Source organism: Aplysia californica, unplaced genomic scaffold (assembly GCF_000002075.1).
Source record: "Aplysia californica isolate F4 #8 unplaced genomic scaffold, AplCal3.0 scaffold00198, whole genome shotgun sequence".
In the NCBI taxonomy this organism is placed as follows: Eukaryota; Metazoa; Mollusca; class Gastropoda; order Aplysiida; family Aplysiidae; genus Aplysia; species Aplysia californica.
The window spans coordinates 645,691-671,426 of NW_004797468.1; the positions used below are offsets into that span (position 1 = coordinate 645,691).

A 25,736-nucleotide genomic window follows, 5' to 3' on the forward strand; every position below is an offset into this window, starting at 1 on the left:
TTTTTGTTTGATTTGTTGAGTATGTTTCAATGTCATTGTTTGTGGAAAACTTCCAAGCTGTACACAAAATGATAAGCTCACTGTGAGGTTTTGACGATGGTCCCGAAAGCCTGGCATTCTTCAGTTCCCCTGCTGAGAAATGCCTGGCAGTGAGTGAGTTCAAGGTCACTGTATCTTTTTCCCCTGGCAATTTCCTTACATAGCTTTGACAGTTCAGTGTATCGTATGTGACACAGACAAGTCAACAATGCGTCTGAATACGTGATTTAGCAATTACATTAATAGGTCCTCTAAATTGCATAATTTGAATATATACACTTTACTAGTATTCTTTTCGAACTGTCTGATGAGCTATACTCCCCACTAAATTGCAAAAATTGACATTTCATATACATTACATCTGTGACGGTCAATGTTTCCAATGATCAACAGCAGTGTTTTCTAAATCACAGTTCAATAGAGGTCACTCTGAGACAAAAGAACACATAGCACAGCAGCATCCTGACAGACGAACATTTAAACCTCGGTCGTGTTGTAGCCGCCACACTGTAGACACTTTAGGCCCTCTGTGTTAAAAGGTACTTCACTGTTCTGTGGGGAGAAATGACGGCGGCAAATAAAGATTTGGAAATCAGCAAGGGGCACACACTTAAAGTACATTATAAAAAATATTTTCCAATAGTTGTACTGAATGTGATATAGCAGCCCTTAGCTTTCAATCATAGACTTTTTAGAAATTCATTCCTCAGTAGCTTTTGCCCCAATTGACCAACTTGGTGGAGTCAGTATTACTAACATATCAAAAAGTGATTTTCAAAAATTTTGTGACTTAGGCGGTTGAATCAAGCGGCTAGCGATCTATATTTTTTTTACTCAACTTTTTCACTGGTCCATGAATAACAAATTGTCAGCTTCCTTCTGCAATCCCCAGAATTAATAAATCAGTTTCCAGGAGTTTCCAGCTACAGCTGTTGTTCAAATAAAGACACAAAGGGGCATCTTACAATATAGTTTCATTTGTATCATCATGTCCTTCCTGATTTTTAAATGAAAAGACTTTGAGTGACAAAGTCACGGTTCTCATAATGGGAGCGATCCTTTTTTCTTTACCTTTCTATGAAGAACATTTTCCAAATGAGTCAGGCACTAGAGGAGTGACGCTAAAACAAAAAGTAACTGTAGATAGGGCCTACCTTGTGGCAATCCTGACATAAAATCTTGAGTCTCACGTTCTGGAGATCAGGAGGGAGCCTCACGGCAGCGCAGTACTCGTCCCTTATCTTCCAGTAGTCCGACATGTCCTCCAGAGATTGACGGCACAAAGGACATTGATAAAGGCTGAAAGGTCAAATGAGACAAACAGTGCAGAATTTGGTGACTACAGATAATGCCAGACCTCATACAGATTCATCGTTCGCAGGGCTAATTATGACAACTGAGCAAAGTAAATATGAAAAGTAAGGGTCATACAGAATTTCCAAGCAACTAACAAAGGGGACTTTCATTTGGGGGTTACCAGTTCATGTTGACAGGCATATACGTTTGACTCTACACCATTATCAATACTATTACAGAACATTAAAGATATACAAAAGGAACAATAAGAACATTTATAACTTATATTGAGTACATGAAAGAAGGTTATACAAGATGCCTCAGGGTTGAAAAAAAAAGCTTATCCAGGAAAAAAAAGTCTGCTCCTTATAAAAATTGAAATACACAAGTAAGAATTCCTTCTCAACTGACAAAGAAAAATATTTTGCAAGACCTTTTCATACATAAATTATTTCCTTTGTAGAACAGAAAGTTCATATTACATGATGTTAGATAATTCTACAAGTGTGCAAGAAAATGAAAAGTTCCTTGATGACCTAAAACGCCTGAGCTTTCCCCCCACTCCCATAAACAGAAGCCAAACACGTGATATCACAGTAGAATTCTGACACAACGTCATGTCTGTTTCAAATAGTTTCCTCTATTTGTTAAAGAGTACAAACTATGACCAAGACAAGGACAAGTGTATTACACAACAGTACAAACTATGACCAAGACAAGTGTATTACACAACAGTACAAACTATGACCAAGACAAGGACAAGTGTATTACACAACAGTACAAACTATGACCAAGGACAAGGACAAGAGTATTACACAACAGTACAAACTATGACCAAGGACAAGGACAAGTGTATTACACAACAGTACAAACTATGACCAAGGACAAGAGTATTACACAACAGTACAAACTATGACCAAGGCACGGACAAGTGTATTACACAACAGTACAAACTATGACCAAGACAAGTGTATTACACAACAGTACAAACTATGACCAAGACAAGGACAAGTGTATTACACAACAGTACAAACTATGACCAAGGCACGGACAAGTGTATTACACAACAGTACAAACTATGACCAAGACAAGGACAAGTGTATTACACAACAGTACAAACTATGACGAAGGCACGGACAAATGTATTACACAACAGTACAAACTATGACGAAGGCACGGACAAGTGTATTACACAACAGTGCAAACTATGACGAAGGCACGGACAAGTGTATTACACAACAGTACAAACTATGACCAAGGACAAGAGTATTACACAACAGTACAAACTATGACCAAGGCACGGACAAGTGTATTACACAACAGTACAAACTATGACCAAGACAAGGACTATTGTATTACACAACAGTACAAACTATGACCAAGACAAGGACAAGTGTATTACACAACAGTACAAACTATGACCAAGACAAGGACAAGTGTATTACACAACAGTACAAACTATGACCAAGGACAAGGACAAGAGTATTACACAACAGTACAAACTATGACCAAGGACAAGGACAAGTGTATTACACAACAGTACAAACTATGACCAAGGACAAGAGTATTACACAACAGTACAAACTATGACCAAGGCACGGACAAGTGTATTACACAACAGTACAAACTATGACCAAGACAAGGACTATTGTATTACACAACAGTACAAACTATGACCAAGACAAGGACAAGTGTATTACACAACAGTACAAACTATGACCAAGACAAGGACTATTGTATTACACAACAGTACAAACTATGACCAAGGACAAGGACAAGTGTATTACACAACAGTACAAACTATGACCAAGGAAAGAGTATTACACAACAGTACAAACTATGACCAAGGAAAGAGTATTACACAACAGTACAAACTATGACCAAGGAAAGAGTATTACACAACAGTACAAACTATGACCAAGGAAAGAGTATTACACAACAGTACAAACTATGACCAAGGAAAGAGTATTACACAACAGTACAAACTATGACCAAGGAAAGAGTATTACACAACAGTACAAACTATGACCAAGACAAGGACAAGTGTATTACACAACAGTACAAACTATGACCAAGGACTATTGTATTACACAACAGTACAAACTATGACCAAGGACAAGAGTATTACACAACAGTACAAACTATGACCAAGACAAGGACAAGTGTATTACACAACAGTACAAACTATGACCAAGGACAAGTGTATTACACAACAGTACAAACTATGACCAAGGACAAGAGTATTACACAACAGTACAAACTATGACCAAGACAAGGACAAGTGTATTACACAACAGTACAAACTATGACCAAGGACAAGAGTATTACACAACAGTACAAACTATGACCAAGGCACGGACAAGTGTATTACACAACAGTCTCTCATCTAACTCACCCTTGAGCATAGATACTTCTCAGACATTCCCTGGGGAGACAGAAAAATCAAAATGTGAGACATAGGATTATGATACCACACTTTGGGAAGGAGTGGGCACTTTCGCATTCACACTGTAATCATTTCAAACAGCATTGCCAACTTTCAAGCCCATCACGTTCTCGACAGATGAGGTCAGAAGAAGGGATGTGATGTAACGCTGTAAATGATATCATGGGGTCACTTCTAATGAAGGGGAGAAATGCGTGAAAAGAGGGGGAGGAGGGGGGCGGAGGGGGGCCTGAGGAGATATAATAACTGCATGGACTAGTGAATTATGAAATTTACACGCCACACCCACATTTACACAGACTTTCTTTTTGGCACACAGGTGAACTCTGCCACGCAGGTCAGCAGTAAGCAGCCATTTTTTTAAATTTGATAAATCACTTGTTCCTCTAATGAGGTCATGGCCTCGAATTGTCTTACAAAAGCCAGACAATTCACACCCTCTCTTTCCCTTCCCTAATGCAGCATTTGAACGGGTACTGTTTCAGTATGCTATCAAATGATAGTGACAATGTCATATTGACTGTAAAAATTCTCTCTGAAATCTCAACCCTTTGATTCTCACTAGCACCTAAAGCGAAGCATATCACACAGACATACGCACACACAGAGATTCATTTTTTTCCCATAAACTTTCACTGTGTCGAGACATGGTGCAAAAGCTTTTCCAAGCAATCTTTTCCGACAAAAATAGAACTTTATCTACTTTTGGACAAAACAATTTGTGATCATCAGCATCGATAAGCTTCTTTGTAATTTGTAGCAGTAAAACTGTTCTTCCGCCTCCACTGAGAGCTATCAGAAATATCTCCACAGCATTTAAAGGTCTTTACAATCCAATGGTGTATTCTCTTTCATAAATATTAAATATATATATATATATATATATATATATATATATATATAAATTCCTATTCTAAGAACAGCAGTTTTCCTAATGAGCGCCATTATTGCTTTATGAAATTCTGAATTGGGCACAGAAACCAGAACCAGAGCCTGCAGGTAAAGGCATGTGTCATTGTGTACAGCACAAAGGGGAAAAAGGACATAATCATACAAGTACACCCGACGACAATTGAAATACAGCAGCGCCTGTTCAGCTGTCACTTACTGGTGTATCATGTGGCCACAGCGGGGGATGTGCATGCCCAGACGCGAGGTGTGCAGGTACTCCTGGCAGATGGGGCAGCTTGACTGGGACATGTTCTCCACACACTGGTGAGTATACAAAGGTCATCACAGGGTCATTCAGAACTTACTTGACCTCCTACACACGTCAGAGGTCTCCACCACTCACTATGGGCTCACATGTTTGAGTTGCCAACTTCTCAAGTGTGAAAAATACTTTTAACTTAGTCTAAGGATGAGGGAGAGTCAAAACTTATTTTTACCCAGCTAGCTTCTCTGTCCATGACTACATGTGGAAGGGTGAGCATGTGAGTGCCACAGCTCAGACTGGAAGCACGTCATTTCTTCCAACCCTGACCTCCTGAGGCTACTGTGAACAAGGGGACACCGCTCGGAAGTCCATAGCTGGTGTCAGGGCTACCCTGGAGGTATACTCCCAATCAGACGGCAAGAAATCTTGCCTTCTAACCAAGATTGGCCAAAACCGGTTCTATGAACCGGTCGCAACCGATTGAGTGCAGTAGGCCTCTGCACCCGCCCGTCTAGACCGAATCCAGGGCCAAAGTGGCGTGTTGGTGAGGACAGCCACACCTCAGCCACCAGGGTCCCCTTCTCTGGTCGTACGGGTCGCACCCCACAGTCAACAGGGTGCCTCGCGTTGAGGGGATTTGGGGTCTATTCTTTGCTGGACCGGACCTTCCGTCGACAGAATGGAAAGAAAGATAGATGGATAGAAGACATAGCAAGAGCGGACAAAAGATGCCACCCCTACGTCAGAGAGCTAGTGACGTACGAGTGGCATCCCACCAGCGGGGGGGTTACACCCCCTGTTGATGGGACAGCCAACTATTTTTATTTTATTCCCCGGTCAGCTCGGGGAAGGACGAAAGAAGAAGGAAGAAAGACGATAGAAGACAGACGATACACCAAAGCAAGTGTCGCCCATGCGCACCTGAGCATATATGTCCATGGGCGACAAATCGCCAGTGAAGGGATTGCGCCTCCTGCTGGCGGAGTAGTGGGTCTATTTATATCCCCCCGACCCACTGGAAGCATGCAGGCCCTATATACAAGGCTGACCTACTTCGACCGGGAAGCGCACAGGCCCTATATAAAGGGCTGACCTACTTCGACCGGGAAGCGCGCAGGCCCTATATAAAGGGCATAGATGCTGACCTTTTTCAATGGAAAATTCCAGTATTCCTTATATGGAAAATGACGTAGTCAATTACAGGTCAAAGTTATAAATAGTGACCAATGACTTTGCAAGTTACCTTGACCTCGTTGAGCGTCTCTTGGCCAAGATATCGATCGATAAAGTGATGCTGTCCAGCTGAGCGACTACACGCTATGTGTTATCACTTGTTCTGCTGTGCTAATGTACTAATTGTTGAGTTTGTCGCGCTTTGTGCTTTGTGTGTGTTTATTTGATCGCTTATCATTTTTGAATGACTCATTCTGTCAGCTTTAAGAAAACATATGGTGTTATAAGCCTTTTATCATCTGTTGAGCCATTAATGGTCATTTTTTAGAAGCAGGTACCTCAGCCGATACCCCCCGCCATACCCCCATGTTTACAACCGATCGGCTGTGGTGGCGGGGCATTTTTGGCGGGTTACTTTCGGTGAAACGCTGAGCGCTTCTAGGGTTCACAGAAAGCAACTGATTTCTCTCTCCTGAAAAAAAATGTATTTCTGGGCTTAGTGCATTTAAAAAGCTATCTGGCTGTATGTTTGTGTTTTGTTTTTTAGAATGTCACCCGTCAAAAGCGGAATCCTTTCGAAAATTCAGGCCGGCAAACTGGGGGAAAAAATGTACACCAGCAGACAATGCTCACCTTGTGATTTCCTTTAAGTTCTTTGCTGAGGCATGCATTACAGGTGTCACAGTGGTAGAATTTCTCTTTCGGCCCAACTCTGAGGAATGGAACAATGATGATACAACAATAAGAGAAGGAAACTGAAAGCAGAATAATATTAACCCAGTTACTTGCCCAACAGACAGGCACTGGAGCAAACATATAAAAAAGAAAAAGGTTTTCATTAGATACTGAAATTTGACAATTTTCCACAGTATATCACTGTTCACTCTTTCAGTTGCTAGGCATAATAAAAAATCTGTGAAAACTGAGCTGCAACTTACATTTTCTGTCATATATCCCTCTCACTTCAAATAACAATTTCCACAGACAGTAACACACGATTGATTGAAATCTGACTTAGTGCCATGCCACAAATGCCAAGCTTCATTTCGAGAACTCATGTAAAATAAATATTCCATCATATTCGAATCACGCCAGTTACGAATTGTGTGCACAAGAAACTTATGAATAGATACTTTCCCTTCTTTCAGAGTAGGTTATTGCACATCACTGTTTATGAACTATGTATGTGTATGGCTATGTATGTGTATGGCTATGTATGTGTATGGCTATGTATGTGTATGGCTATGTATGTGTATGGTTGAGTCGTTTAACACTCACTGACTACTGGGCCCTTTCACCAGCCACAAGCGTTGAAGACTGGCGTTTTTTAAAGTATTTCAAAACACCACCACAACTCTCAGAATTACCCTATTGTAATTATTTTGTGACACAGTAAAGTTACATTCGAGCTTAATCTAATACAAAAAAACTAAAGTATACTTTAACTTTTTAAAATCTGCATGAATATGATTTTCCGAAAAATTTCCAGAGACATGACAGATTGGATGAAATTCGCAAAAACAAAAATAAAAGTTCATGCGACTTCTTCGACCGCTACTGTCAAATTACTATCAGCGGTATAGAAAAAACATGGCGCAAATTCTGGTCAGTTCAACCCCAGTTGGGGAGACTGTCCTTCACCTTCAATTACTTAAAAACTATAGACCCCAGAGATACGAAACTAAGTTTAAGTAGGTCAGGGCTGGCCAAACAAGGACACGAGACAGATCACACGACTCGTGCATCATAGCAACAAAAAAATTCCACAGTTGATCAGCAGGGCCTGCAGGAAGCGTCGCGGCGGGAATCACGCAACTGTTGCGGGTTCGTCTGAAGTGAGTTAAAGGCAGGAGACATAGAAATCTAGGAAATGACATTTGAGAGGATATAGAAACTGAACTTGAGCACTGTGAAAGTGAAGTCATTCCATGGTCTAAAAAGCTATAAGTAGTCTAAATGGCCATCTTCGACAGGCGGCCATCTTAAACTGTGTCATTATAATGTAAAAAATATGCAAGGGAGGAAATGGAAAGTGGTCGTTTGTCAAGGTTAAAGCCTTCTATAGATGGCTGTTAGAACACAATTGTGAGGCAGCGTGGTGGAATCAGGCGCTCCTCAAAATGGTCAAAGTGAAGAAAATGGCATTTTTCCGCTGGTTTGGGAATTTTTATAGAATTTTCGTTTTTTGGCTCAACACTTTTCATGCCCTTTAAAGAACACATTTCCGCGTGGATTGTGCTGCAAAACGTTGATTTAAGGCATAAGAGATGTAAATTTTCAGTTTCCATGGGCTCTCAAGCATAGGAAATAACTCAACTTCGGCAGCCATTTTCTCGGTAACTTTACTTCTGAAACCAGGCCACCCCACTTCCTTCAATCATCAATATCTTGACTTGTATCCAAGATAAATAGATATTGTTTTCATCAAAAACAAGGCAAATGGACAAGCTTTAAGATTATACCAATAACTCCATATGCCCCCAAATTGACGAGAGCCTGATTCCACTGCGTCGTGACACACTTTGACTCTGTAATTATCAAGCAATTTTCAACTTACAATTTTAAAATTTCACATTGTGAACACATGGAAAGAGAAACGTCAGGAGCAAAGAGCTGAACATACCTGCAGATCCCACACTTGTCACAGTGGAACTGGTCTTTGTTTTTGTCATACAGACGACAAACTGGGCAAAAATACTCGCCAAACACAGCGGAACACTTCTCACACTTATTGCACACCTGTAAACACAGACAAAAGATGTTATTGCACACCTGTAAATACAGACAAAAGATGTTATTGCACACCTGTAAACACAGACAAAAGATGTTATTGCACACCTGTAAACACAGACAAAAGATGTTATTGCACACCTGCAAACACAGACAAAAGATGTTATTGCACACCTGTAAACACAGACAAAAGATGTTATTGCACACCTGCAAACACAGACAAAAGATGTAACAGAATGTATGCAAAGACACAACACATGGTTGAAAACAGTTTTGTGGTCAGTGACACCAGATACTGGGACTGTGTCGCAGGCGAGACTGCACGCGTGTTCCCAGTGCAGCCTCCTTTCAGTTGAGCCTGCACAAAATTAATCATAAATCATCTATCTGCTGGTTAGCTAAGGAGGATTCACCTTGGTCATACAAAGAGTATCATTAGCTAAGGAGGATTCCCCTTGGAGGTACAAAGAGTATCATTAGCTAAGGAGGATTCACCTTGGAGGTACAAAGAGTATCATTAGCTAAGGAGGATTCACCTTGGTCATACAAATAGTATCATTTATCTTAAAATATTAAGCACACAGTAATATTTTTTCACCCATTATCTATGAAAAACAGCGAGTGAAGTGAACATCAATATCTGAAAATTATCCGAGGTCACATAACCTACTTGTAATTTTTACCTTCAAGTCAAAACTAACTGGCATAATCTGTAAACAAACAAAACCTCAAGTTTAAAAACGCCTGAAGTTTACAAAGGCACCATTTTCAAGCGCTAATAATGCACTTTAAGACAGCTTCCAATAAAACCTTCATCTTGTCTTCAAGGGCTAAAAATATCAATACTTTCAGTAGATTGTTGGTTTTTTTCCGAATGACTTACCCCTTGCAGAGTTTCACATTTAACACACTGAATCTCCTGAACCATGTGACGGTTCATCTCATGGTTGCTCACTTCATCGTGGCAAAAGCGACAAGGGTAAAATTTGGAACAGCATGCAGCCTGCGAAAAGGAACAAAAATTTCAAAACAGTGAAGGTGCAGCACTAATCTCAAACAGTAGCAAGAGATCTTTTGAAATTTCCAAGCTACATGAATATAACGCACGCACGCACGCACGCACGCACGCACACACACACACACACACGCGCGCACACACGCACACACACACACACACACACAATGTTAATAATAATAATAATAATAAATGACATTTATATAGCACTCAACCCAGATTAAAGTACCCAGGCTCTGAGCGTTTTACAATACAGTACAACCTACAACAGTAACATAAAACGTTGTGTTCTGACTAAAAGAAAATTACTCCATATATTCATCTTATTAATTTAAAAACAGAAACGACTTCAGTTGACATTTGAATCAAATGTTACAACATATTCCCACAAAAAGCGATTTTTAGAAATGCAGTGGGTGAAAGTGAATTAAGCCATATCACTAATCAAAAACTTCCACAACCATACCAACAAGACTGTGTCATTGCTTCATTTAATTCTTGGTCAAGTCTTCAATCTGGGCACTACTGCAGTAGGCCCACTACACACCCCATCTGGCATCTCTGATTATAGATTGTTGATGGAGGGATAACGTTGAGTCATGACAATCACGATAGATTATGAAGGCTGATAGTTGATGGAGGGATAACGTTGAGTCATGACAATCACGATAGATTATGAAGGCTGATAGTTGATGGAGGGATAACGTTGAGTCATGACAATCACGATAGATTATGAAGGCTGATAGTTGATGGAGGGATAACGTTGAGTCATGACAATCACGATAGATTATGAAGGCTGATAGTTGCTGGAGGGATAACGTTGAGTCATGACAATCACGATAGATTATGAAGGCTGATAGTTGATGGAGGGATAACGTTGAGTCATGACAATCACGATAGATTATGAAGGCTGATAGTTGATGGAGGGATAACGTTGAGTCATGACAATCACGATAGATTATGAAGGCTGATAGTTGATTGAGGGATAACGTTGAGTCATGACAATCACGATAGATTATGAAGTCTGATAGTTGATGGAGGGATAACGTTGAGTCATGACAATCACGATAGATTATGAAGGCTGAACAGAAAAACTGGAGAGTGGGGAAGGTGGGGCAAGCAAACCGAACATTGAAAAAGTCATACAGACCTTCAATTTACACAATCTGTTGTAATGTTTACAAGCTGACTCTTCAGCTGCATCATGGTCCTCTGCACAATCATCCTCTTTGCTCTCACAAGCTTTTTCATCAACCTCCATTTTAGAATCAGTATCAGGCACATCGCTGACGTCCCCTAATTCAGCCATATTGAGATCCTCTACTGATACTGTGGAGAGCAATAATACCAAAAGTTCATTAGGATCTGAAAGTGAAATTCTGATTAAATATAAAGATACAACATTATACAATCACAGAGTTTGGGGACCAAATCTAGTCTGATCCTCATTCTACAAGAACTCAATTTAAAAGTAAAACTCATTCATAGAATAAAAACTCTTATCGTATAGATTAAATTCTTCAGCTGCTGTGGGAAATATACTCTTCTCAGTACAGCAAAATTCTCTGCTTATTTGAAACTATAGGACATTAAAAGAGAAAGCGTGAAAATTATACAAATCAGCCTCTTTCAGAGGAAACTTTTAATACAAACTTTAAAAAAAATAAAAAATTAACAAATAAAACCAAGTGGTATTCAGGTGTGAAAAGAGATTTTTTACAATGCATTTGTGAACCCCCCTTTACATTCCTCAAAGTCAAAATCACACCTTTCTTCAATTTGCCTCTCTACCAAAAAAGTACATTAAGGCATAGCTATCATGCATACTAATCATTTTTTTCATAGTGTATATTTTTTTTTATGTTCCGAGCAATTTAAAGATCAGCAGATTGCGCTGTGCATTTTAACGATCGTATAATTGCGAGGCATTCTTAAGATTGCGCTGCACGTGACGATTGAATAATTGCGCGGCAATCTTCGTTAATATTGATAGAGTTATATAATCCTTTGTTGTTTGGAAATTTTTTTTTCTCAGCTTTGATTTCAGATAAACGTTTCCTTGTTTGCCTTTGTTGTGTAGTCTGATTTTGCAACCGTTGTTCACTTTTGACGCCACTAATACTTATCTAAATTTGTGTCGAAAATTTAGGCCAGATTGTAGAAAAAGAGGACGGTCAAGGTCGAATTGCCTGTCCGTTTCACATCCAGTACACCCGTTGATTGCACAAGCGCATTGGAGTTTTGAGTCCGAATAGCCACGGGAGGCTATTCAGACTCAAGTCCGCACAGCCGCGGCCTCGCTTTAAATGGAGAGGATAGCACAGGTTCCAATCTCCTCACTATTCTCTGTAATCTCAGAAAAAGCTTCTGTCATGAACTAGGGTCGCTCCATGGGATTTTTGAGGGTCTCAGTCTCAAATAATTTTGCTCCGACCTATCTATCAGAGATGGACATTAATATAGATTCTAAATCTAAACCTGTAGTCAAGATCTAGAGTAATATTACCATTTGGTCAAAATTTGGACGAAAATAGGCATGTCAACTTTAAAGCTTTATATCTCCAAGCTGCCTGGCCCGAGAGGTAAAGCGAAACTAGCTACAGGAAGCTCGGTGATTGGATGACCCCAGGAATGTACTGTTTCAGCTTGTTTGTTTATTTGAGGCCCTGACTGGGTGCGACAGTGACGCCAGATTTATTCACGTGTTTGGTCAGGCAGTATTTTGACATTCGGTCATTTTCAGTTAGGCTGTAGTTATTCAGACAGGGTGTGTGAATACTACAAAATATAATTGGCACAGGGAGTTTCCAAAGAAAGATTGAAATTAATTGGGCGTAGCATTTCCTCATTTTTTTCCCCTCATCGCGTAGGGACAAAGATCATGAAAAACAAGACAGTTCACTTCTCTCTTTGAGCCAATTAAAAATTGTCCTCAAAACTTGGAAAAAGTGCGGACTTTGCGAACAGAGTTACCCTTGAATCTACTTGTGTAAAAAACAATAAAAGTGAAATTAACAGAGGGTGCTTATCCTATTCTTTTCCTGAGAAATGAAAGAGAGCTTCAAAAAAAAGACTCCAGCGCAATCTGAAGCAATGCGCGGACTTCTGCGAACACTTTATGGACTGAGTGAACAATCATGTTATGTGCTATCTTTGGCAGTGATAGATCTAATTCTAATTGTGCAATGCGATACGAAACACCCCCCCTCAAAATGGAATTCAAGTTGCGTATTGTGTCAATGATAATGACTCAAATTTCTCTTTTTTTCATTTTTTTATTTCATTGCGCCTTGAGAGAGAGAAAGAGAGAGAGAAAAAGAGAGAGAGAGAGAGAGAGAGAGAGAGAGAGAGAGAGAGAGAGAAAGAGAGAGAGAGATGAGTGCATGCTTTAACCCTAAAACTGAAACAAGTATGACATTAGTTAGGCTAGTTAGTGAATGTACAGTTGTATTAACATTTAAAGCCTTTGCCAAAAGGTGGTACACCCGGGTCTGACAAACGAGGTCCAAAATCAACATAGGCTCGACCCTTAGCGAATAGAATTATTTCTTATTCACACACCGGTGTGAATAATATTAATTGGTAATTCTTATGCGCACACCGGTGTGAATAATCACTTCCTTTCAATTATTATTATTATCACATTTGTTTCTTTGCAAGCTTAACCCTCGTCCTGCGTCTGTGCTGAGATGCGAATCTTATCAGCAACCGCCGGGGTCACTCAGTGTGTACTGTTGGTGTACAGCGTGCGCGCCGCGTAACATGAGTTTTCGCCATGAATACCGTGGGAGTGTGTTAATCGATGATGAATATAACGCTGTATCTTTCATAGCTTTCTATAAAACTATAAAGTGTTACAAACACATAATAACCCCCTCTCACAAGCTGATAAGACATTATGAGTAGTTACGCCCAAGGACAGTGCAGCTTTGGAAGTCACCTTTTTAGACGCTCTTTTTGTTATGAATGACCTGAGGATCGAAAGGGGATAATAAATATTATAAGTCAATTTCTGGATGTTTTCCACTCAAATTGTTCTTTGTACCTGCACAATGGTGTTCAAAACTATCAAACAAGCTTATTTCTCATCAGGTAGCATCATTTCATACAAAATCAAGCTCATTTGAAAGATTTTGTATAGAAAAATGGAAGTCTTGTTTCCTGACTATCCTTTCGAGCTCCTCATATCTAAATGAGTCAATTTCTTCTATAATTTCATTGGACGAACATCTAGAGCTACCAACTTGGCGTGTTTTGAATGAGACGTATCCTCGATTACGATTCACGAACACAGGCGGTTCTAGAAGAAGGCCACAAACACACACAAACTCAAGCACACTGACGCACACACACTTGACCTGCGTGAATGGGGATCCCACTCGGGACCCGAATTTCACATGAGATGAAGTGCGGTGCGCGTCCGCAGAGCCAGGGGCTAGACTGACTCGGGACCAGAACGCAGGCGAGGTGCCGAAATAGGCTTATCAGGCGACATAAACCCGGCTCCCGCAGGACGAGGGTTAATAGCATGATTCTTAATGCTTGTTATCAACACTTGGACACAAGGATAGAAGTGTATCTAAAGTGGTTTTCACCATTTATAGCTATTTTAATGAGTAGGTCTATAATGTTAACTATGTACAGTGGAGTCCACTTACAACAATTCCTGAAGTAACGAGAAGTCTGTTATAATAAAAGACAATATTCTAAAACCCCGTTTTTTTCCCTTATCTTTATCTTTGTAAATAAAATACTGCTATAGCACAATCAGATAAACGCGCAAGTCGATAGCGGAATATTGCTGCTGCTGTGCACAGCGCATGCCATTTACACATGATGAAAACCTCACCAGTTGAGAAACTTGTTGGTGATCAAGCGAAAGAAAGAATGGGAGAGCCCATGTGAGCCAACGGTGTAGGCCGGAGCGAATGAGTGGGGAGGGAGTGGCAAGTGCACACAAGCCGTTGTGAAGCAGAACGCATTGCCTGATAGTGATAGGCCAACCTAGTCTAGATTATCTAAGCCTATCATGCTTCTCACTTCTCCGATGCATGCAGGGATGGAGAGGTCACTGTCACTGTGCTGTGATGGATCATGGAGCCAATGTGTGACGTGCGCAAGCAGACGCGGGAACGCACCACAGGGTAGGGCTGGATCCTGCTCGTCAAATTTGAGAGTGGCGATTCGTGATTCAGTCGGCTTCAATGAATCACGAGTACGCGAGCGCTCGTGGAGCTGTGGCGGAACACTGACTAAAACGGAACAGTGTCATATCAACGCCTCTTGTCTAGCGCGAGTCCCACTCTTGTTGTTCCGCCATCCTCTCCGCCCCACACCCTTTGTTGCGCTGCTTTATCAACTGACCTCAATTAGTGACCCCCATAAATTCCCCCCCCCCACCCCACCATTCCCTAAAACAATGGCAATGGCTCCATAAAATTCCTTCTGTCTATTGGTTGGACCCCGTTCATTTTGTTTTATTAGGGGGGTTGGACTATACTATACAATCTTTTGTAAAATAAGGGGAGCCATACTAAGTCAAGTGTTCCGTTCCGTTCTTGCGCTCGTGACTCGACTCAGCAGTAGGTTAAACAAGCCACAAGGCGTGACAAGGTGGTGACAGCGACAGGGGAGTGAATCGGGAATCGTTTGGCGGTACTGTTCCGCGTTCCGCTGAAGTGAATCGCGTTCCGCAGGAAAAGGTGACGATTCAGTTCCGTTCTCGTGCTCGTGACCCAGCCCTACCACAGGGTGTGGTCCAGTGGTGAGGTGGGGGAAAACACAGCGGGCAAGTTAGCCTAGAAAACTTTCGTTCTGATAGCCAACGCCGAGCTGTTAACATCGATAGCGCTAGAGAAAGAAACCTGATTCAATTTAATTTTTGATCAAATAGATCTCTAGATCTAAGTAATAGTTTAGTTGACTTTACTTTGCCTACATTAGCCTACATTACATGGCAACTTTCGTCCCTCCTACGCCTAGCAATCACTTCTGTTTCTTATGTAACTTATGTCTTATGTAAACAAACGGGATGGCAATTTCCAAAGAGCCTCCCAATACGTCTAACTTTTTTGTAGCCTAGATTAGTCAATTACAAGGTACATCAACAATGCAGGAAGACAGAGTTACTAACCTAAGCTTTTTCTCAAGACCAAGCAGCCTGTGCCCTGTGTTTGGGTTTGGAGAAATGGAAGGAAGTAGGAAATGCTGTTGACTGTAGATCTAAGGGAGTTTACTCCGAGCCTGTTCTTGGAGTTATTGTTTCTAGATCTACCTTCATGTTCCGAAGATTTCTTGTTCTTCTGAGGTTGAAACAAAACAAAGTACAAAGTTTAGCGAAAGGTTAGAGACCGTTGCTGTTGTTTATGTTACAAATTTTAGTTTTCAGGAATATTAGAATACACTTGTTATAACGTCGTTACTGTTCCATGTAATCCAGACATCTGATCTCACTTGTAGATTCTAAGGCTTGCTCTATCCTGTTTTCTAAATGTACAGAAGTCTAAGCAAGATAGATTTTAATTCTTGTAAGTCTTGTGATTATTATCAGAGAGTATTTAATTATATTGTCTCTGTTATTATTACCTGAGCGTGTGGGCCTGGCCTGAGAAAGTGCTGATGAAATCGACGTTGCCAGTTGGAACTTTGGACTAAAATTTTAGGCCACCTGGTCTATATTCTCACCAAAGGTGGGAATAACTCATGACCCGCTATTCTCCCCCCCCCCCCCCCAGGGGTGAGAAAAACTCATGGGCCGCGATCCCCCCCCCCCCCCCCCAATTTAAAAAGGTGGGTGGCCCCCGAGTCGCCTCGGCCCCTAAAGTATTGTAGATTGAATATTTGAGGAAAACACAAACCGGAATTTTAGAAAAACAAAAGAAACAACTAGACTAATCAGGGCTTTTTCAGTAGTTCCCACCCAGCAATTGTTATTCTCTCTGGTTTTGGCCCTAAGTCGCCCCTCAGAATCTGACCACGATTTGATGTTTTGCAATTAGGTTTGATAGAATCTAGGCTATCTCTCCATCGGCACGTGCATCAAAAAGTTATCGTTCAGAACCAGAAGTAATCGTCGGTGGGGTCAAAACTAGATTTAGATTCTAGATTTTCTCCGGGTTATTTCCCTGTCACAAAAGTCGGGACCACCATATCCAAGGAGTGCCGACTACTGGATATCGATACTGATTTAAATGTTCGGCATCGATGTTTTATCAGTAGATCTAAATCTAGATCTTGGCTCAAATAAGGGGGGTGGGAACTACCGAAAAAGCACCGACTAATCTAGATCTAGATCTAGATTAGATATATTTTGTATGTAAAATATTAATAATATACTAGATCTAGATTCTAGTTCTTGGCCACATGCGACTAAACATAGAACACGCAAACTATTATTAGGTAAGGCGGCTATCTTGTGTGACGCAGACCGGGATACCCCTCCGATCACGTGACTACATGATCTAAACATAGCCAACCGCATGGCACCAAAGATTGTATGGCACGACGATTGGTGCGATGTTTTTCCAGGAGACGTACCGGTAATGTAATATGATGCGGTGCTCCGATGATGCTGCTGCTTATCTCTTCTGTGCATTATTTATTTTCGCGCACTTTTTATAGTCTTTGTGTTTACCATGTTTCAATTTCAAGCATCAGCGTTTTTACCTTTCTACTTTCTGAGCATGAACGATGTAAGCGATCTTCCATCACCAGAGCTTGGCTGACGTGCTGCAGTTAGCTGCAAGTGTGAAATATTACAACTGGAGAGGTATCACGTTGCTATCAGTTCCCAGCAAGATTCTGGCCAAGATTATTATTAACCGGATGTCGGATGCCGTGGACAGCTGCTTAAAAGAGAAGAACAGGCAGGATTCCGCAAAGAAAGAAGATGCACAGATCAGATATTTGCCCTCCGCAACATAACTATAATAGAACAGTGCACGGAATGGCAGAGGCAACTTTATGTCAACTTTGTTGATTTTGAAAAAGCATTCGACAGTGTGCATAGAGAAAGTCTTTGGTGCATTCTACGATATTATGGAATCCCTTGCAAGATAGTAGAGGTCATCAAGAGCTTCTATCAAAACTTCAAGTACGTTGTTGGAAACAGTACCACTGCTTTTGAGGTAAAGACAGGAGTTAGACAAGGATGCAACATGTCAGCAATTCTGTTCAACCTGGCCATTGACTGGGTCATGAGGAAAACAACAGAGGATACATCAAGAGGAATAAGGTGGACCCTCTTCTCCACCCTCGAGGATCTTGACTTTGCCGACGACCTTGCACTACTCTCCCACACCAACCAGCACATGCAGGAAAAAACAAACCGACTCCGCAAATACGGACGCCAGATTGGGTTAAGAATATAAGCCAGAAGAAGACAGAAGTGATGACACTGAATGTGGGCTTCCCAACGCTGATTAGGGTGAACAGCGCAGACCTGCCTATATGACAGACACATTTACCTACCTAGGCAGCATAAAATCAAAACTGACGGCGGCGCAAAGGAAGACATCATGAACAGACTCGGCAGGGCAAGATCTGTACACAGAAGCATGATCAACATCTGGAAGTCAGGACAATTTAGTATACAAACCAAGTTAAAGCTGTAACAGCTGTGTACTATCCACACTCCTATGAGCTGAATGCTGGAGGATGACTGATCATGACCGTGCCAAGCTATCTTCCTTTCATACAACCAGCTTACGCCAAATCCTCAGAATCTTCTGGCCTGACAAGATCTCCAACCCAGATCTTTTACGTAAATGTAAGCAAGAGGACATGACCACCATAATAAAAAGGAGAAGATGGAGATGGATTGGACATGTGTTCTGAGAAGAGAACCAGACTCTATTGTGAAGACTGCCCTCCTACTGGACACCCGAAGGATGTCGCAAAAGGGGCAGACCCAAAATAACCTGGAGACGCACAGTAGAGTCTGAAATGAAGTCCTGGAATCATTCGTGGGGAACGCTGACCAAGATGGCCCAAAACAGACAGAGCTGGAGATCCTTTGTTGCTGCCCTAAAGACCAGATGGCGTAATGGGTAGCAAGTAAGTAAGTAAGTGAAATTTTACAGTGCGAAACACATCAATACGGAAAAATCATAATAGGTCAAGCCACCGACCCAACATGTCGTTTCATGCGGTGATCTCCAAAGATCATGCATGTAGTGTAGTTACTTAGAGAATCTTTGGTATCTCCGCGGTCTTCTAAAAATAGTCTGTGGGTATCCCTGGATGTAATGACATCACATATTAGTAAAATTAGCAGCCAATCATTCAGGTGCATCATTCTACGTTTAGCCGCATGTGTTCGGCCTGCTTCAAACGTTCCATCCCATGAGATGAAGAAGCGAGCGTTCTTACAGAATTAAGGTGGGAATATAATGGGATATGGGAAATTACGATGGAGACTTTTGAAACAGATATATTCTATGATCATCTTAACCAGATCTTTGCTAAATTAAATCTTTAATGTACAGCAAATAGAATTATAATAGGCCTAATTATAATGTAAAAACATTGTTCACCTCTCCTGTAAAAAATGATTGTGTCACGACGTAGTGGAATCAGGCGCTCGTCAATATTCGGGTGTGTGGAGTTATTGGTATTATCTTAAAGGTTTCATTTGCCCCCTGCTTTCGAGGAAATAAACGTCCTGGATTTATCTGGAATGAAAGTCACGGTTTTTGCTACTGAAAGAGGTGGGGTCGCCTGGTTTCAGAATAAAAATTAGCGAGAAAATGGCCGCCAAAGTTTGGTGACTTCCTCATAGCTGGCACTTTACCGATAAATAGCGGTAACTCCACTTCATCAGGCTTTTCCCGCAATTCATATCGTTTATCATACTTGCTTTGGCGCAAAAATGTTTATTTAATTTGTACGGATTTTCCCGAAAATGAGGTACTCATCATCGGTATCTTTGCTTTAAATGTAAAATGTATGGGAAGCCAATATATGTAAATGTAAGGCAGTGCGGTGAAATCAGGCGCTCATCAAAATAATCGAAGTGAAGAAACTGGATGGTACTTTTCCTTTCCACTTGTAGATTCTCTAGTCTATTTTTTTTCCCCAATAATGTCATGCAAAATATGTATTGTGAATTAAGAAGAATAGGTAGGTCAAATTTCTCACCTTTTGAATCAAGATTCTCTCTAGATTCTCATCTCAGCTTTTTAAGTGATAAATTTTACATGATTTATAAACAGACTGCAGCGGTTCCAAAAGAGCTACTCGATTATCTTAAGAAAAAGCCAAAAAGAATTCATTACTCTTGTATTAATAGAGTTACATTGGCTACAATAAAGGACAAAATTGTGAGGCGTAGTAGGGAAATCAGCTGCTCATCAAAATAATGAAATCAAAGAAACTAGCATTTTTCTGCTAGTGTTACTGATGTTATTTTGTTTTTGGCTCAACACCTTTGATGTCCATTTAACACATTTCTGTTTTGATTAAATTATAAAAGACCATTGACCAACTCGACAACAACAAAAAATGTGCAGTTTCCAAGGACAGTGCAGCTTTGGAAGTCACCAAACTGTGGCGCCCATTTTCGCTCATTTCACATTTCTGACAGTTCTGACAGCAGGCAACCCGCACCCTCTTCTTCAATCGCGAAACCTCGACTTCTATTCAAGATAGATGTGTTTTGGGGGTTTTTTCTCCACAAAAAAAAACCAGGGCAAATTATGAATAGGCTTTAACTAAGATTAAGCCGATAACTTCATATGCCGAAAAATTTACGAGCGCCTGGTATCAGTATCATCATCTAGTGACACAATTGCCCTTTTATGCCACAAGTGCATGAACAACAAAGCACCACAATATGGTAAAGACCTTATTGAGTTATGTTTGTACCATTAAGAAATTTAAGATCTGTAAAGAAGAGTCTCATGAGAGTGCTCACAGTAAAGTCTAACCAGTTTGGTGAAAGAGCTATTTCTTCCTATGCCCCCAAAATTTTGAATTCCCTCCCAAAAGAAAGGCATATATCATAACATCAGAGAGAGAGAGTTTGAGAAAAGTCTTAGAGCTTTTCTCCTTATGCGCGATGTGACGTCACGTCGCGGGTAGTCCTTGCCTCTCTAAAATCAACCAAGTAAGATTATGAGGAACCCATCTCCTTACAAGTGACATGACGTCTAGTCGCACGCTACCGTCGCCTGCGATCGGTTCATGTAGTGATTGAGTCTCGAAGCGTGCGACAGACTGGGGGTGTGACTGGTTTAAAGCATCACATTTGGTCAAAATACCTAGCCAACGAGTGTCGATCGACACGCAGTGTGTGGTGTGGTGTTGTGTGTGTCTATGTATTGTGTGTGTGTTTGTGTGTAGGATGTTTATCTTCCATTCAACCCAATGCAAGTTTTGTGAATCTAATTTTGTTGTTTTGTTTTTTCAACGGACAGAAGGAGGAGGAGGAGGAAGACTTACACGGGATTGGCCATGTATGGAATAAAATATGTCAGCGGCTCGAGAACTCCCGTTTGATGGATTTTGTACTTCCTTGTCCATCTTGACATTAAAATATGCCTCTATCTCTCGTCTATGAATTGCCAGTTGTGCGAGGGCTTACCCAGTCGCGCGCGGCTAATCGTCACGTCACGCAAGGAGACACTTTTGTCGCTTTTATTGCACGCGGCTGAAAATTTTGGTGTGATGTGGTCGCGCATAAGGATACACACCTCGCGACTCATCAATAGCGACTGTTGTGCACGACTAAAATAGGCCTAGAGAGATACATTTGTTCAACATTATCCTCTGCCAGTAAATTGTGTACGTGAGAATGTGTGTGTGTGCGTAGTTAAATACAGTGGAACTCGGATTTAACGAGCTCGAATTCAACGAGAACTCGGATTCAACGAGATGAAATAGATTCCCCGTTTTTTTTCTTCTTTAAAATCAATAAAAATAACCCGGATTCAACAAACACTTAAATCAGCGAGCTGGGATTCAACGAGGTCGCTGCCAGGGTGAACAGCCCCCACAGACGTGGCTTCGCTCATTTTTCTCCCAGAACGAACTTTATCTATTCCCGGAAACCATCCATTGTTCCTGCATCGTGAACCGTTATTCATTGCACTTACCCGATTACATGCGACCAATCAGCGGCCTTTTTTCATACCAACACATGCGTTGTTGGCAAGCACATGTGTCTACTCTGGCGTGTGTCGGGGTCGGACTGGCGGCCTGCACACGTGTGACTGTGTGTGCGTGTCGGGGAAGGGAGAGGGGGGGGCACTAGCGGTCCGGGCGTTGAACATCACAGATATAAAGGCGTCAGTCTTTTTTCCCCCTCGGCAACTGATCATTATTACAATGATAAGCTAGTCTTGACGTTGATCTACGTAACGAATTGTGCACTGGTCTGTGGAATCAAAAGTTGCCGTATGCTAGGCTCTGCACATCAACACAACTTTATGGTAGACAATTGAGATGACACAGGCGTGTGCATATGAACGAATTGGTCTTTTTTCTTTTCCACAGCTCATAATATGCAGGCATTTCAGGCACTACTTGTGACTTCTCTTTATACATTACTTGCTCAGTGCCTGTAATTATCTACACAAAACCTTGTGTTTGCTATAACGAACACTCGGATTCAACGAGATTTTAGGTCAGGCCCGGCGGTCTCATTGAATCCGAGTTCCACTGTAAATGGTCTTACAATGTGCATTTTCTTTCCTTTGATTCATTAGTTTGATGATTCTGAAATGTACAGGACTTACAGCCGGATTGAGCGCTATATAAATTTTCATTATTAATTGGAAATCCACCATTAATATTGTAGGCCTCTATGTTTATTCTGTGAGTTAAACAGAATGAAGTCAATCATTTAGTCTATAGCTTTTCTCATTCAATTCATAAATTTCAAGTTTGTTTTTTTTCTACTGTACTGTAGCTTCTTGCCCCCCCCCCCCAATCTCTGGATGAATATGAGGTGAATATAAATCATACTTGATACATTATTATACGATATGAGAATTGCCATCAGAGGGGGTTTTCTGTTCTTTTGTTTTGAAAAATCCCATTAAAAAAAGTTGCTCTAAAATCAAATATATTTGATATGGCCCTAATTTTGAGTAAAGATCGTCTATTTATACCTTTCTGCATGTCTCGATTATGTTTGATGTCTTGATAGCCAGATTTTCTTTGTGATAATGAGTATGATTGTTTTCAAGAGGAGGTGATTGATATGCCGTCTTCTCTCTTCTCCATGATTTGTTCATAATTTTAATTATAATTTTTTTTTTTTTAGGTGATGTGAGAACTCCATGTGTTTGTAATTTTTTTTAAATACTTACTTTTGAGAAAAAGCAACCACTGCTGTACAATGCCTGTGGGCTCCATGGCAGGGGTGAAGATCTTGACAGCTCCTACTAGAAATGCCATTTTCACGTCATCCAGAGGAGCATGTCAACACACCAGAGGCAAAGTTTCCGAATTTTGGAACAAGAGATCTGTGATCCCAAAGTCAAGTGACTCTGTGCAGTGTTTGCTCAACAGGCTAACTTCCAACAGTGTGGGGCCTCCTCTATTTCTCAGGGACTTTCTTTGCCAATGTAAACTATCCCAGTTCTCCCGGAACAAAAGTTTTAGGCCACAGACAAAAAGTAGAAATAGAGTTGGAGAACTTTTGTGTGGCAGCAGCACAAATGTCGTGAACAGCTTGCCAAAAAGCAAGCCAGTAGGCTGGCAACATGCTCGTCCATTTCACACAAGTCCTCGTCGGCCCATCTCACCTATCCTGTTGATGCTTGTAAAACCCTTTGCCAAGCTTGCTGCAGCCTTGACTGGGAGGTACAATAGAATAGAATATGTGTGTTACTTTTTGTGATTTCCTTTTGCTTTTCTTTGATACGGGAGTTCCAATAGCTGATGAGCTTTCTCCATTTTGATTCATTCCAATGAAGAGCAATTTGGTTTACTTGGCGCTTCCTTTCATTATTGTCGGTCAATGTGTAGAAGTGGAAGATGGTTGGGGGTGTTCGAGGAAGGCTCACTTTTCAATCTTTTACCTGAAGTTTGTGGGTTGGGTTTTTTTTACTATAGGGCAGGCGGTTTTCAACTGGTAAAGTTTATATATATGAAAGACTCCGAGACTTGTCCCTTGTCCGTAGTGTGTCTGTTTCCGGACTGCTCTCCATGGCATGTCCTATTTCCTATTTGCACACTCTTCTGTGTGTGTTCGCTTCGGGTGCTGTTTGGTTCTAACTGGTACACCGTTCATTATGATAAATGATAATCAATTTTCCCCAAAGCTATAATTGTGAAATTCTATTATCCTGATCTTTGCCTCTCACCCATCTGTTCAGGTTTTCCACGTAGGAGTTACTCTGAGTTTGCCCCTGCTTCGTTTGCCTTTAACTCTACCAGTGAGAGCTGGATGTTCAAAGCCCTTACTTCTATTCAAGTGTCCCAGGAACTGCATGAATTGTCTCGTCTGAATTGTTTGGATCAGCGAGCGTGTCCTTGTAGGCTTCTTCAAGTGTCCCAGGAACTGCATGAATTGTCTCGTCTGAATTGTTTGGATCAGCGAGCGTGTCCTTGTAGGCTTCTTCAAGTGTCCCAGGAACTGCATGAATTGTCTCGTCTGAATTGTTTGGATCAGCGAGCGTGTCCTTGTAGGCTTCTTCAAGTGTCCCAGAAACTGCATGAATTGTCTCGTCTGAATTGTTTGGATCAGCGAGCGTGTCCTTGTAGGCTTCTTCAAGTGTTGCCGTGATTCTTTTCCTTCCAAGAAATTCTGAACAGTCCCTTCAAGTCCTGTACAGTGCACAGTTTTCATTCAATACAAAAGACAAATCAATAGACAGAAAATGTTCATTGTGATTGTGAGAGTATCACACAACACACATCACACACACACATCACACTCACACATCACACACACACATCACACACACACATCACACAACACACATCACACACACATCACACACACATCACACAAACACAAACGTAGACACACACACATTTTCACCACATATTCAAGAACTTAAGCAAAAGAGTTTGTGCAGCACATAAAATAAATGGTGTTAACTATTACTTGGGTATACAATATTACCTCTGAAGGGAACAAGTGTGCGCGGAACAGGAAGAAAAAAGTGTGCAAAATAGAAAAAAAGGACAGGCCACAGAGAGCAACCCGAAACTGGACATGTTATGGAGGTCAGACATATTTAGTCGATAAAATTGCTTGGTAAATAACAGTATCTTTTTGTCATCGTTCTTTTAGTTTGGCTCTTGGTGTAAGGTTCTCAGTTTTCTCCACTTGTCGCCTTGTCATCATATTATGTGCTAGCAGAAGTGTCTGACATCTCTTTAATTTTCATGTGTGATAGAAAAGCATAAGATTCACCTGATTTCAAATCAACTACTTTGGGGAATTGCGTAATGATTCTTTTGATTCTCTTTTTGTTCTTCTGTAAAAATCAGTATTGATAATACAGTCGAACCTGCCATGACCATTCCCCCCCTTGCGTTTTTTCTATATAATTTAACTGTGTAAAATGGGCACCTGTCCAACGCGGCGGCGGCCACCATATTTTAACACACAACCCCTGTCACTCCAAACAATAACACTTGTCTTAGACGGCCACCTTAGTGACTCCATAACGTTTTGTCATAAATCATGCATTGGCCCCTGGCGTTGTGGGCGAGCCTTCATAATCCATTCACCTGTCCTTGTTGTTAGGTAGTCCCTCCAACCATCATGTTGCGTAGGCCCCTCCCACTGTTGACCAATAGATAACAAATTTTCCGCTGCTTGTGACAGAAACGTTGCTGGTTCTCCTAGTGGTGGCGACCCATGTGTTTTTTTGTCCTTCTTGTCAGACACTTTTGGTTTATTGTCCCCCTTGCACAAAAGCAGA

General features: G+C 41.1%; 2 protein-coding genes across 2 annotated transcripts in view; one reads left to right on the forward strand and one right to left on the reverse strand.

The window, feature by feature from the left end:
• LOC101858859 (RING finger and CHY zinc finger domain-containing protein 1) lies at positions 1–16,138 on the reverse strand. The gene is made up of 9 exons (XM_005098955.2): positions 15,989–16,138; positions 11,006–11,184; positions 9,724–9,843; positions 8,734–8,849; positions 6,744–6,822; positions 4,890–4,993; positions 3,731–3,760; positions 1,194–1,338; positions 1–591 (listed from the first exon to the last, which is right to left on the reverse strand). Exons 2-9 carry the CDS (start codon positions 11,162–11,164, stop codon positions 517–519), a joined length of 828 nt encoding a protein of 275 aa, XP_005099012.1. The 5' UTR covers positions 11,165–11,184; positions 15,989–16,138; the 3' UTR covers positions 1–516.
• Positions 16,123–25,736, forward strand: part of LOC101859101 (metalloendopeptidase OMA1, mitochondrial) — a 23,473-nt gene continuing 13,859 nt past the window's right edge. Inside the window, exons 1-2 of the mRNA XM_005098956.3 lie at positions 16,123–16,197; positions 23,120–23,661. Coding sequence (XP_005099013.1) covers positions 23,195–23,661 — 467 coding nt within the window. The 5' untranslated portion in view covers positions 16,123–16,197; positions 23,120–23,194. The remainder of the gene's footprint in view (positions 16,198–23,119; positions 23,662–25,736) is intronic.

Coding starts and splice junctions, on each gene's coding strand:
- LOC101858859 (XM_005098955.2), bottom strand. CDS start 11,164: ATGGCTGAATTAGGGGACGTCAGCGATGTGCCTGATACTGATTCTAAA. Junction 8,850..9,723: donor AATGTGAAACTCTGCAAGGG/GTAAGTCATTCG, acceptor CTGTGTTTACAG/GTGTGCAATAAGTGTGAGAA. Junction 6,823..8,733: donor GACAAGTGTGGGATCTGCAG/GTATGTTCAGCT, acceptor TCCATTCCTCAG/AGTTGGGCCGAAAGAGAAAT.